Genomic DNA, 15,428 nt, shown 5'->3' on the forward strand with positions numbered 1-15,428 from the left:
ATTGGAACAATGAGTATGTTCTTTCAAAGATTAGACTTCATATTTGTAATGTTTTAAGTTTTTTGGCAATGGAACCATAGGCATGCTCTTTTAGCTTAGACTGTAAAGTTTAGTTTATTGTTCATTGTTTTATCATTTATGACATATGTATTATGCATTTTATTATTTATAATTGAATAGCTTACCTCTTGAGCCTTGTAAGTTGCAATTCAATTTCGAATGAGTAGTTTTAGAATGATGCATGATATCTTAAAGTTAAAACTTAAAATGATTTGTCCTTGTGGATTATATACCTTGGTTTGAAGTTTTAACACTCCAAAGTCCACATGGATTATGAGTGAAATATTAATTTTTTTTCATGAATTTTAATTTTTAAAATGCAATTCCCATTCCCATGTTCGCATTCCCTAGGTTTGGCGTCCTTGTCATTGTCCCCGTCCCCGTTCCCCGTTTCATGTTTCTATGGCTCAGTTTCACCAATTTCTCGCAAAATCTTTGAATTTTCTCTCTTTACAGCTTCCTCTCTTAGGAGGGTGCAATTGAATAATTTCTGTTGCAAGCCCTAGTTTTACAACAGAAATGAGGGTTTGACAGCTACCTTGGGAAGTGTGCTCAAACTTTGGGGTTTAGGACTTGGAATTCAACACCTGAAATTTGGAATTTCAAGGAATTCCAAGAGGCCAGCCAGGCAACATCGAATTTCCGACTGAATTTGTCATACAAGGAGCAAGGTGAAGGCCAATCCCCTATTAGATCAAGGGACAAATTAGACTAAAGACTTGATGTCATTTATAATAGCAAGAGGCTTTTGGATTAGTGGAGATTGAAGGAATCCCACTGTACTCAAATTGCAATACACTGCAAGAGGTGCCAATTTTGGAGCCAACAAGCTATCCAATGTCCAAGGATTAATTGGTAACATTTTAATTTCAGTTTATGTGAACTTAGTACTTGTTGTAATTAGTATTTAATCAAGTCATTACCACCCTTTTCCTTGAGGAAAGCTGGTTTCATCTTCACCTTCCCTAGTTCAAATGACCTTCCACCTTTCCAAGCTAAGGTATCAATCAACCTCCATTTACGGCTTAGACGCTTCACCTCCACTTGGGGCTTAGACTTGAATCAATTTATCTACCACATCTTGCAAGGTTTACAGTTACAATTGGTATAGGTTACTGCTCTAGGCATTCCAACACATTGGTTCAGACAATCATCCTCCGCCACAAACCATCAAAATATTATATAAAGATAAGACATATCTTAACATTCCCAAGGTCTTTTGCACCAACATTCTAGGCACTAGGTGAACCATGGAGTTATGGTTTGGTAGGCAAAACTTTCACAAAATTTATCACATTGTTGGCTCAGCGACTGGCCTTAGGGCTTAGCAAGAAACCCTAGGTACAAACATAGATGCACTTCTAATATGCCAACACTACAAACAACTCAGCGTAAATAATAAAGGATTCACTTCTCACCTCATTGCAAAGCCAATGCATACCAATCACACACAAAGGAGAATCTCAAACATAGCCCAATAGTACCCTTAGATGAGATCATCACATTGCTTAGGGAGGCTTGCATAAAATGATACATCAACCACAGCAGTCTTTCCTCACACATTTGAAAGAGGTGGAGATTAGTCAGGTTACAAATCATCATTCACAAGTTATGTTTCCAAGAGAGCACAATATGACAAGAATGATCCTGCCTATAAGTTCCTAGCGTGCAGATGACGTCAATCGAGGTTTCTCTTATGCTGAGAAGCCTGATACTTCTTCCAAAGGTGAATGAACCTATCTAGCATGCGACAAACTATTTCTTAGTTTACACTAGTGAGAAGGGGAGCTATGAGAAGTTGGGTTTTGAGAGAAGGCATTTATTGCTTCCAGCAGAACTACATTATAATCACACCTTAAGGAATGCCTTGAGATTGGCTTCAACTTGCATGTACATTGCTTTATTTTGTACCCTTGCAAGGGCCATGTACTAGTGCTTGAGATGTACCTTCCTATGTTTTGTATCCTTGCAAAAAAATGTGTTGTATATTAGAAAAGAATCATTACTAGTGAAATTGCTACTTCTAGAAACAAGACGGCTAATTGCTAATACCCTAGAACCCTCAAGCATGAGCTTATAGTCTGTCCATTCAATATGAAGGAACTTTCATGTGCATAGGAGGGTAACATGATCTATGGACTACGGGGAAAATTTTTGGATTCTTTGCTTGCTTGGCAACTCTTCTCTTCCCTAGACTTGGAATGCCCCTAGTAAGATTGAGAAATTAATATCATTTGACATAGCCATATCATTCATTTGCAAGGTCTCCTTCAATGGAAGTTGAGCACCACTGAGTATGCAAGTCATCTTACCATATATGATCTAGCTCCCTGGCATGCTGCCATCTATTTAATCATGTGACCATAAGTATTCTTCGTAATCAATGCAATTACCCGTAATGCAAGCCACAAAGAGAGAGAGGGGGAGGGAGGGAGGGAGGAAGGGTCCCTCAAGAGAGATCCCGAGGGGAGGTAATGTTTTCAAAAACAGATGTCCCGTCTTTCATAACAATAGCAAGTTCGTAACTGATAGGTGCAAATAGGGTAGTATTCCAATAATTCCAACCTGTATTCCAATAAATGATCTCTGGTTCATCACATAAAAATCTGTTTTTCTAGATTTGAATAAAGATATATAACTATGTTTTTTCAAACTCTCATTATCTTCTATCTCATTATCTTCTATATTACCACAAAAAGATCAACCCGTATCACTATAACATTAGGAGGAGATAGCAAAACGTTTGTATTGCTCGTAAAAGAATGATAATTACTCTTCAAGATTAGATGCAAATGTTAGAATAGGGTGCATCAATGGAAGTGTAAGGATCTCTTGTAATAGACTGCATAAACATGAGAGAAGAGAAGCTCTATCAAGAAAGAATAATACAACAAAATAACTCAGAAGATAGATGCTCCAAAGATAGAATCCATATAGCAAGCTAAGAGATAGTACACAATGAGCAGTGAGTCACTAGTTGTGTGGGCACTCGCACCGGCTCCCTCTCTTGAACAGGACCTATAGGTAGTGGTATATACATTGATGATTTGGAGGGAGCAATCAGCCTATAAGTAGGCCCTCATCATGAATTGGTCACCTGACATTAATGGGGCCAAAAAATAAAGTCTGCCACATTAAAATATGCACTTGGACATAAAAAACTAGCACAAAAAATAGGCTTCCCATATCACAATTGGTTAATGGTATCCACCCCACTAGGACATGCATAGACTCACTTGTGAACTAACAATATTTGCTAACACCCTCTCTCAGATCATCTAGCACAATACAATATACAATGATAATGGCTCATCATAGTACATATAACAATGACCATTAGAATGGACCGTGGATACCCAAGCCATGGGTAATCAAGCCACCACCCAGGTGCCTTTGAGAAACCTAATGTTGATGTCAATCATATCAACTCTTGAAAATAGAAATTAGTCATAGCTACCTCTCATGCCTGTCAACAAAGCCTCTACAATAGCATACATCACCATGGATTCTCCACCTTTGGCAAACTGCCAAAGCATCCTCTCATGTGAGTTCGGACTAGGAGCAAATCCCCCTCTTTGTCAAGTAAAACAACTCATCATGAACCTGGATGTCAAACCTAAGTCCAAGGTTTCAAAACCTACCCAAACTTCATCGATGCGGAAGGCAAGTCCCTCTCTAGGTTTTTTACACTTGTATGGAGCACATAAATGAGGCTGAACTGCCCCATCTCTACCAGCCTCTCACATACCCTCTCTTGCACTAGAGAGTCTTGAGGGATGACTACATCACCAAAACTAAAAAGAAGCAAAGGTAGCCACTATGGTCATCCCCTTCAATACAAAAGATGAGCCCTTTTTTATTTTTCCGTGAGAAGATAAGCCCTTTTGCTCCTTGGTTTTTGCTTTTGCAGAGGGTTTGAATTAGAGTCGGACTTCGATAAGGACGAGATTACTTTGAGGAGTCTGTATCCTCCTTCTCCTCCCAATTTTTTTGCAATGTTGGTAGTTACTTGCAATCCTTGCGTAGATGCCTCTTCTTACCATAGTGATAATAATGGGCCTTTTTCTTCTTCTTCCTATCATCCCTCTCTAAAGCTACAAAAGCCTTTTGTTGGCCACCATCTTGAGATGGAAACCTCCCCTATAACTTACAAAGATGCCTCATGCTCGAGTAGCATTGAGGATATATGGGAAAAACCAAGGAGGGGTCGATGATGTCTAGGCCTGTAACACATTGGCCACTCCAATCAAACTCCGAAGGGAGCTTATAAAGCACAATTCCCACAAGGTGAGCTCTTGGAAAGGGAAACTACATGTGCCAAAGTTAAACTTGTACCTATGCAACTCGAAGCAAAAAAGACTAGATCATATCCTTAGGCTCAAAGTGCATAGAGTATGGTTTGGAGTTTACCATAGAGGGTCACAACTTGCATGGTGGAGACGGACCCTCTTATGGCATCTATAACTTCTCCCACATATTTGAAGCAGTCTCGCAGGAGGCAACTGTTGGAAGGATCTCTTTAGAAATGCACCTGAGAAGAATAGATTAAGCATGGGCATCATTTGTCTCCCAAGTAAGAACAGCTTCCTCATAGTTATCACAATGCCAATCTAATGAAATGGGATCTTGAAATCTGGGATACACGATATCCCTCATGAACCACATGCACTTTTGCACTAACCATCCTTTCATTACAGCACTCCAAGTGAGATGACCAGAACTATGAAGCTTATCATCAATTGAACAACAAGGAGGTACCATTGTAGAGAATATGAAGAGAAGACGAAGAAAAGAAGAGATACAAAGAGAGAGTACAGCCCATAAAGCACTTATCGAGAGTTTGCACACAATGTAAAAACGCTAATCACAAGACAACTGCTGAAATGGAATTCAAGGAGATCAGAGACATGAAAAAAGAGCCAACTCAACGAACAAAGGATCAATCACAGAGAAGATGGACCATGTGCAGCCTGAAAGAGTATCGCCCAGCCTGTAGAGAGTCAGAAACCTGAAAATGTAAGGCAGCTGAGCAAAATGCAGAGAAAACCAGGGCTGCAACTGATCGTGGAGGCCTCAAAGAAGTCGTCTAACCCTGCAGCAGACACAAAAGCAGAAAACACGCATTACTGCGGTCAAAATGCAATCAGTACAGGCCATTTCGGTTCAGTAGATGGCCACCCAGGCAGAGAAACAGTTGCAGCAAACCAGAGATAAGTAGATCAACAGCAGACTGCAGAACGCAGACCTGCAGCAGCACAAAACAGCACCATCCTAACATGGACGTCTAATACTATGTTAGAATAGGGTGTAACAATAAAAACGTGAGAATCTGCTATAATAGACTGCACAAACACGAGAGAAACACTGCAAAGAAAGAAGAACACTGCAAAAGAACTCAGAAGATAGATGCTGGGGTCATGGCCAAGGCCCAAAATATGGGCACTCATGCCAACCTGCCCACTGATTAAATGTCCACCCTGCCCAAAATAAAATGCAATGGCAACCTCCACCTAACGCATATAGGACTTATAAAATGACAGACGAACAAAGTGTCAGAGCTCCAAATGTCCTCATCTGATTCAGACCAAGGCTCACATGCAAGAGATGAGGAGACATGACACACATGATTGCTAACGATGAAGCACCACCCCTCTCATGAGCATTAGGCAATGCTACACACTTTCACTCAGTTGAACCTAACTGAGCAATGACCAAAGTTGGCTGTAATTGAAAAGCATCAAGGTAAAGTTATAACAATTGAGGTGAATCTCTGAAGTCACCCTCCATCCGCTTCGCATCAATTGGTCCACAGTTTTGAAACTTCACCAAAGAATGATGGGAAACTTTACCCTTGACCTTCCTTTCCTTGTATACCATGTCAGTCCAGAAAATAACATCTAATCAAGTTCCTCAACCTCTAGTTGTATCTCATCAGTGATAATGTCAGTCGGATATGATGACTATAAAAACTTTTCACCATAATCAGATTATATAATGACATTTCCCTTTCAAGGCACACAGAGAGAGAGAGAACATATTTATGCAGCTGGAATTACCTCCATAAACTGAACAACAAAATCAATCAGCTTGTGCTTGTGCATCTCTTCACAATGGTAATTGGTTATAAGGAAGCTGAGATCATACCCCTGGAACAAGAAGAAATCCAGTCCTCAAACAGCTCAAAAAATATGTCAATTTGAGACTGCAAATACAAGCACCAGAAGAAGAGCTCTGACAATTCTATCTTTTCAATGCAGTTCATATCTAAACTGAAAATATGGAGATCAATGCCCTAGACATACAACTAACTCAACATTAATTCTCACCCTCAATAAGTTTGCCACAAATGACTTTGAAAGAGTTTATAGCAATGACAAAACTTTAAAATTCTCTAGTCTCCATATGCTTACCTGAACAGGCTTACGACGCAGAACCTCAAAGGACTCTGCTCGCATTGACAAAAACCTCAAGAACTTTTTGGCCAAGATATTCTCCAGGTCATCAGCTTGTTTTACCTGTGTAATAATTGTTAGCAGCACACATAGTAAAAGAAATCAGACAGAGAAACTACTACTTAAAAAACTTTAATAATTAATCAGAATACCTTAATGCTTATGCGAAGAGAATTGATTGAAGTTTCTATAAGGCATTTTTCAGCTTCATTTCTGCAGATAAGGACCTGATAATAATCCAGCCTATCACTGCCACTGACAATTTTCCAAATTGGAATAACAAAAGCAGAGTCTTTGGTAACGTGGATGCACTCTTCAAATTCTTTTATTTACACAATTCATCACTTCTAATGTACTGAAATTCTGTGTTCAAATTGTCATAAAAGTTCAGATTCAAATTCTTATTTAAAACTCCTTTTCACATTTGTTCTCCGTTTCTACTGAATTACCTGTTTCTTATGTTGATGAGTAACTGCTTTCCATGCCTATACATGACAAGCTTAAATAGAATTTTAACACATTCATACTTAAGAGTCCATGGTTTCTTTCCAAGACTCAAATAGAGTTTTAACACACTCCTACATACAGTCCATGTTTTCTTTCCAAGATTTGAAAATCCTTTAAAACCTTATAACAGAACCATATCCTTTCTTTGACTAATTCTCTGTCTTTTATGTGAGCAATAGGACCTTACAGGATTTAAGAGCAGCTCAGGGTTTGTCCTGCATCACAAAAAAAAGTATATTAATATAAATGTGCAAGATGGTCTAGAAGTCGACAATATTGACTAGACAGAAAAAACAAAATATTGCCATTAAGATTCACCACAGCAGTGTTACCGTTGAGAGGGGCAGATTAAACAAAAACCATTCAGTTCGCAATCATCTACACACTTTCTCCAAGGGCTAATCAAGTGCCCTAAGGACTACACTAGCTAAGGTAGTAATTGCATCCTCAAGCTCTTGGACTTACGGAGCTACAATGAATTTTTTCTAACTGGAGTTTACTTCTCATCATTGTCATATTATTTGTTTTCTGTATCTAACCTCCCTCTATCCTTTATGATCAAGGGCAATCAATCAATCTCTCCCCCCCCCCCCACACACACATAGAGGTCTCTACCCCATTTATATATCGGACATAAATCATTAAATCCCAGCATGTCACAAAGGTGTACAAAACCTACAATAGGGCAGGGTAGACACGAGCCCTCTTGGCTCCCTACCCCCATGTATGCCATGTTACATCCTGTCCTACCAAGTGGATGGATTTAATGGTGGATTACTCATCAGGATTGTATTATATTGCATGCTAGATAGGGACTAGAAGTGGGAAGCTGACTAGAATAAATTTCATCTTACTAATTTACCAAGTGCCCTGACATCAAACTATCCCTTGGCTATTTATTCATGGGGAAGTCCCATCTTTATGCTGTTGTAATGAAGCAGTGCCGGAGCGGAACACCGCATTGATGAGCATAGAGATAAAACAGCACACATGAATGCATAAAGACAAATAAGAGCAACAAAACTGAACCCACTAGTGTGCCACCAAAGTGAATACAGCAGTCATCACAATGGCAAGGAAGCAATTATGAATCAGCCTCTCTCCACATCCAAAAGCAAGGAGCTCATGCCCAAGGATAGCCACTATCAAATGTTGAAGTACAAGAGATCCTGTAAAAGGGCAAGGGCACATAAATAGAGATACAACTCAAGTGAGTGACCGCCATACAAGAGAAATGCAAAGGCCAAAAGAGTGGCTGCCTGGTCCTCCGAAGGCAGACACACATGAGATGCTAAAATGATATCTAACAACCTCCCATGCCTCACAAGTGGAATACTGAAGAGAGTGTACTCCACCATAGGCCTCACATCAGGCCCACCATCCAAAAAAATTCATTGCAAGAGTAGCAGCAATGAAAGGCTCTCTCTCACTGTAACAACAGCATCAGCATGGTCTCTCTGCACCTCTGCACACGCCCTCTCCGGCCAAAACATAGAGAGGTAAGATCTCAAAGACTAGAAGCAAGTCTCAAGCCCTAAAGCCATTACACTAACATTGACAAAGGAGTTAGAAGATGAATCTGATGAAAATCTGGAAGTGCACTTCTTGGTCTTGCCCTTAACCTTTGAAATATGGCCACACTTTCCACAAGAATAGCAATGAGACTGATTCATTGAAGAACCAAGTAACTGAAAGGGAGAGATGGATCGAAGCTTGGACTCGAGAGCTATGGCGGGAGAGCAAGAGCAAGAAAGAGAGAGACAAGAAATGAGAACTCCAACAGTCACAATGTTTGACCGGGCCTTCCTTTATTCAAACTGTCACTAAAAGAATAAAGAATAAAGTGACGGTGACGGGCGCCCGCCACCTGCAGTGTGCAGTGGCGGTGACTATCAGTGTAGTAATACACGGGCGGCTAGGCAGAGGCGCCTTTACCCCCAACAACCTCCCACTTAAAGGTGAATCGGCCCTAGTGAGGAGTGAAAAGAAAAGGAAAAAGACAGTACAACATGTACACATGTACAACAGGATGAGGAAAGATGCATCTCATCCCACGCCCATCAACCTCCTGAGGAAGGCAAAGCGCTCTGTAGAGAGGCTTTTCGTGAGTAGATCTGTAGGATTCTGATTAGTCGAGATCTTGACAAGATCAACAGACTTGTCCTCAACGACCCCACGTATGAAGTGATACCTCACCTCAATGTGTTTTGTCTTCGCATGAAAGACCGGATTCTTGGCTAACTGAATAGCACTCATAGAATCCAAATGCAGTGTAGGGATAGTATCAATACCATGGTCAGCAACCAAACGACCCAACCAAATGGCCTCCTTAAAAGCCTCAATGGCTGCAACATACTCGACCTTTGTAGTAGAAAGGGCCGTATATTTCTGCACCCTGGACATCCAAGAAACAGCACCTCCAGCATAGGTGAATACATAGCCGGAAGTGGACTTCCTACTATCTACATGTCCTGCATAATCAGAGTCGGTGTACCCCACGATTCCTGTATCCTAGCTGCCATAGCATATGCACATATCTACAGTGCCCTTCAGGTACCTTATGATACCCTTCACAGCATCCTAATGCTTCTTGTCAGGTGTAGCCATATAGCGTGCCACAACACCAACTGCAAAGGCAATATTTGGACGAGTGGCTATCATGGCATACATAAGACTGCCCACTGTGAATGCATAGGGAATCTTGGCCATCTCGGCCCTCTGCTCATCTGTCTGTGGACAATCAGCTTGTGATACCTTCATATAGGAAAGCAATGGACAACCAATAGGCTTTACGTCCTGCATGCGGAAGCGCTCAAGGACTTTATGAATGTATTCTCTCTGTGACAAGTAGAGGAGTCCTTGATGCCTGCCGCGTCTAATACGCATACTAAGTATGTGAGTGGCCTGTCCCAGATCTTTCATCTCAAAGCTCTTCTTGAGCTGAGCCTTAAGAGCATCTAGCTCATCATGAGCTGTCCCTGTTATCAGCATATCATCCACATAGAGTACCAAAATCAATAAAGAACCATCGCGGGCTTTCTTCGTGTAAAGACACGGATCCATAGCACTCCTGTTGTAACCCTATGATTACATAAAGGCTTCAAACTTATGATACCACTCCCTAGGTGCCTGTTTCAAGCCATAAAGACTTTTCTTCAATTTGCACACTAAGTGCTCCCTGCCAGGTTCTGCAAAGCCCTTAGGTTGCTCCATATAAATCTCATCATGCAAGTCTCCATGTAAGAAAGCCATCTTGACATCCATCTGGTATAAATCCAAGTCAAGCTGAGCAACCAAAGCCAAGACTAAGCGTAGGGTGGTCATCTTAACCACAAGAGAAAAGACCTCATCAAAGTCCACACCATGCTCCTGCTTAAAACCCTTTGCTACCAATCTAGCCTTGTATGCCGGCTTGGGGTGTCCAGGGGTACTTTTCAGCTTGTACACCCACTTGCATGGCAAAGTCTTCTTGCCCGTAGGCAAGGAAACCAAATCCCAAGTCTCATTCTTATGCAAGGAGTCTATCTCAGACTGCATAGCCCTCTCCCAAGAGTGACTGTCACCCTTGCGCATAGCCTCATCATAAGTGAAAGGCTCTCCTGCATCTCTAACCAAGACAATGCATCAAGAACTGAAATCTAGCAGGTGGACGTCTATCTCTAGTAGACCGTCTCACAGCAGGCTCTGCTGCTTACCCAGCTGCCTGTCCAATGCCCTGACCATGAGCATTTGCTGCAGCTGTAGGCTGTCTAACTGATTGTGCGGGAGCTCTTGGCTCCTCTTGAAATATGACTCTGCGGATCTCAACAACTCTCTCAGGCTGCCTATGCATCTTGTCTTCATGAATGACTACGGATGACTTTCTGCGCTTGTGGGTCCCAGAGACGGTAACCCATCTCGCCTGCATCCCCATAACCAAGGAAAATGCATTTGACACTCTTAGGATCCAGCTTACTTCTGTTGTCCCTGGGCACATGGCAAAATGCCTCACATCCAAAGACACGGAGATGCGCATAAGAGAGAGGCTTTTCAGTCTATACCTCTGCAACCTGGAAATCCAAACCACTAGAGGGTGATCTGTTTATGACATGCACAGCCGTACTAACTGCCTCGGCCCAAAAGCTCTGTGGTAGGCCTGCATGGCTAAGCATACTGCGTACACGCTCCTGGATGGTTCTATTCATCCGCTCAGCCAAACCATTCTGGAAGGGGGGGTGTAGGGAGCGGTTAACTGACACTTAATACCCCTCTCATCACATAACTGCTCAAAAGCATGTGAGACATACTCACTCCCATTATCTGTCCATAGGCATTTTAGCCTATACCCAGACTAGTTTTCAACCAATGCAAGCCATCTCTGAAACACAGCCAAGACATTGGATTTCAGCTTAATGGGATAAGCCCAAAATTTTCGTGAAAAATCATCTATGAACGTAACAAAATACTTTGCACCACCCATAGACTGACAAGGCATGGACCCACAGACATCCGAATGTACCAATGCCAAGGGCTCACTCATGTGTGGCCTACCAAACTTCTTATGCGTAGACCTAGTCTGTCTGCCATAAAGACAATGCTCACATGAATCAAAACGTGTATAATCAAGGGGCGGTAAGTACTGCCAACCAGAAAGCATTTTCATTCCCTTCAACGACATATGGCCCAAATGGGCATGCCAAAGAGATACATGTGGGATAGAACCCACAGACAAAACATGATCAAGGGAAGAAGGTGATACAATCAGGGGATAGAGACTGCCAACCTTGGCACCTCTCGCAATCACAAGTCTCCCACGAGTAATCTTCCATGCAGAGTCTCCAAAATATACATGATATCCTGTGTCATCAAGTTGTCCAGCTGACATGAGACTCCGTGTCAAAGCAAGTATATGACGTACATCTTGCATAACAAAACTGCATCCCAATAGCAAAAATATTGTCAGCATACAATACCCTAGATGAAACCAAGTACATCTGAGATCCACTACAGAACTGAGCTATCCATCACTAGGGGAGTGGAGGCGCAACCTTCCTATTGAGCATTAGGCAATACTCTAGACCTTTTGTGCTCTGTTGAGACTAAAAGAGCCCAATCCAATATCAGGTCTAACTGAAACACATCAAAGAAAAGTGGATAACTGTGGATGATCTATCAGTCACCCTCCTCCATCCAACTCCATTCTTTCATAGGTGAAATGATCCTAAAACTTTACCAAGAAGCACATGGAAACTTTATCTCTAACCTTACTTGTGTCAAAATCTCCACTAGATTCTAAACCTTTTTCCCTCTTAAGCATTGCGAAGCTTTATACTTACACATTGCAAACAAGAATATCGTCAAGAAGAACAACTATCCACTTTCTAAGATACAAACAAAATAAAGCATTCATCATTTGTTAAAAGGTTGCGAAAGCATTGATCAATCCAAAAGGTTTTTTAAAAAATGATAATATCCATACCACATTCAAAATGCAGTTTTTGGACATCCTCCGAAGCAATCCGCATTTGATGGTATCCAGACCTTAGATCGATTTTGGTAAAGTACCCCACACCATAAAGCCAATAAGGTCATCTATCCTAGTAGACAACAAATATTTATTCTTGATAGTCACCTTATTGGGACCTTTATAATCAAGACAAAAGCACATTATGTCATCTATCACGACGATGTGAAATTTCGAGATGCTTTACTATTGCTAATAACATTTAATTAAGTTATTAATCAAATGTGCAAGGTTGTTTAGCACATGTGATGCACATGGTAGTTATTTTATGGTAACAAGCCAACGACCCCAAGGATGCAGCGTGGGCAAAAGTTGTCATAAGTTATGTCAACTGCGCTTTGGAGTTCAATTAGTATCAGGCTCAAAGTTAGTATTAGTTTTGAGCTTGGGACAATTATTTGGCCAATAAGTATCAGTGGCGATACTAGAGACTAGTATTAATTAATTCATTAATGTCAGTCTAAGGATCAACAAAGGTTGGGGACCACTCCATGTTGCAAATGGCCTAGCCAATTTAATTATGGATAGGCACATTTAATCTGAGGTAGGATCAAAAGTGCTGGAATTAATTTTCAAAATTATTTAATTTTGAAAATTAATTAAATGGCTGGGTAATGCTGAAAAATGGGTTTAGAAGGTTGCCACTTGGCAAAAATGCCCATTAAAGGCTGAAAAATGTCTTTAGAGGCTAGAGAGAGGCATTTTTTGTGCATTCAACCTGCAAGAGAGAGAGAGAGAGAGAGAGAGAAGACATTGCTAGTCTGATCTACAGCCATTGAAGAACCTTCTGAGGAAACGAGGGGCAAGAAAAGACCAATCAACAATAGATGATAGCATCTACATGTTGTTGAGACAAGGCAACAACAGTAAATGACTAATTTTCTTCAGTTCTTCGCAAAGAAAGTCTGAATTTTTTCTCTCCTTAGCATTCTCTCTCATCTCCCAACCTTTCTACAGCCTTGCTTCGAAGATTACAGCATTCAAATCACCAGAGGCTGAGAAATTTCAGATTTCTTTGCTATAAACCCTAATTTGCAACTGAAATTAGGGTTTAGCAGCAGCTTCAGGAAGTGTGCCAAAAATTGAAAGCTCCAAGACTTGGATTCAACAAAGTTGAAGCTATTTTCAATCAAATTCAAGTGGAGGGACTAGCAAATCAATGAATTTGGGGCATTTTTCATCTCCATCAAAGCGAGTGAATGACAATTGACTGCTCGAATCAAGGGGCAATCAGACTTAAGACTTACTAGTCATTTTGGACAATAAGGGGAGTTGGAATACCAAAAGGAATTGGAAAAATCCCATTGTACATCAACTTCTTTTTCAATTAAGGTAAAGAAATACCGAAAGGGGCGCCAGTTTTGGGGCCAATAGAGTATCCATTGTCCAAGATTATAAGTTAATTTGCATTTCTCAGTTTTGTAATAAATGTTGCTGTTATAACTAAGTTGTAATCAGGGAATTATCACCTATCCACAAAAGGAAGACTGGCTTCACCATCCTTCTTTCTAGCAAAAGGGATATACACGCCCCATGGGGATTTACTCGGCTCAATAAAACCCTTAGCTAAATAGTCTTGAAGTTGCCTAGCTATCTCGTTCTCCTCTTTCAAGCTAAACCTGTAAGGTTGTCAAGAGATAGGATGGCTATCAGGGCAATGTTTCAATCCTATGGTCTAAGTTTTTGTAAGATAGCGGGAGACTATCTAGTAGCTCGAATAAGAAAACATCAACATATTCACACTATATCGGATTGAAATACTCACTTACATTTGAAGTTAAATTAAGATTATTATTAAAATAAATTTAATTACATTGAGAATCAAATGATTGAAATCTTTCAATAAAACAAATACAAGTAACACTTAAATCGAAAAAACATTGAGTAGACTCCATTGTTGAAATCATATATATATTGTTTTCTTTAATCTCGAAGGGTAAACAGCTCTCGATCACATAGAAACAACCATCAAGCTCAAAAGAAAGTATATGATTTTTATAATCAATATACAAGGAGGAGCATTTATCAAAGAATCATGAGTTGCCAAGAATAGCATCGACATGGTTTAGGCTTATAAGCTGGAAATCCATAATCTCATGGTATTGTTGGATCAAAAGATCCAAGTTCGGTACCACCTGATCCTAGCCTTCCACAATAGGGCCCTCCCCATATCAGACTCAATAAATTTGGTCAATGTGGTATCATGTGAAGTTGCAGTCCTTGTACCAAACGAGAAAAAATAAAATTATCAGTACAACCATTATCAAATAAAATCATAATTTGCGAAAAAGGCTGAAAATTTATTACTGCCTTACTCAAACATCCATGGAAGCTAACTACTATAGCCTACTAGGACCTCAAAAAGGTTGTTGCCCCCTCCTGTATGCTCACACCTACACCAAAAGGACCTTGGGTGGTTGTCACCTACACCTACAAAGCTCCAAATTATTGTCACCTGCTATAGGACTGGTCCCTAGTGGCTTCAAATTATTGTCATTTATTGTAGAACTGGTCCCTAGTGGCTGCAAATCACATCAGTAGTATCTCCTTGCTCTCTGACAACCTTTTCTTCTCTCACAATGCAATGAATAAACTTCCACCAACCCCAAAAACGTTTTTTCTACTTGCATAGGTAAGTTTTGCCAAGTAGTGACCTTTTAGTCCCATTTTTCAACATTATCCAACTTATTAAATTAATTATTAAAATATTGATTCTGAAAATTAAATATATGATTATTCTAGTGCCCAAAAAAATAATTCGACCAATCAATAGCCAATTTGTCTTTCAAGTATCCCTAAGTAATTATTAGCCCTTAGACCGACATTGATTAATTAACTAATGCGTAGTCTCTAATGTCACCCTTGACATTAGTGGGCAATAAATTTGTCAAGGCCAAAATCTAACA

General features: G+C 40.4%; 1 protein-coding gene across 1 annotated transcript in view; it reads right to left on the bottom strand.

The window, feature by feature from the left end:
• The window catches only part of ARPC4 (binding protein), a 61,617-nt gene that overhangs the window by 10,942 nt on the left and 35,247 nt on the right, over positions 1-15,428 (bottom strand). The window contains exons 4-7 of the mRNA XM_087668320.1: positions 7,207-7,234; positions 6,665-6,739; positions 6,471-6,575; positions 6,117-6,206 (exon numbers count right to left, since the gene is read on the bottom strand). Of these exons, the coding sequence (XP_087524446.1) occupies positions 6,117-6,206; positions 6,471-6,575; positions 6,665-6,739; positions 7,207-7,234 (298 nt within the window). The remainder of the gene's footprint in view (positions 1-6,116; positions 6,207-6,470; positions 6,576-6,664; positions 6,740-7,206; positions 7,235-15,428) is intronic.

Source organism: Lygodium microphyllum, chromosome 26 (genome assembly GCF_053477565.2).
Source record: "Lygodium microphyllum isolate KBCC chromosome 26, Lygodium_microphyllum_v1.1.10, whole genome shotgun sequence".
Lineage (NCBI taxonomy): Eukaryota > Viridiplantae > Streptophyta > Polypodiopsida > Schizaeales > Lygodiaceae > Lygodium > Lygodium microphyllum.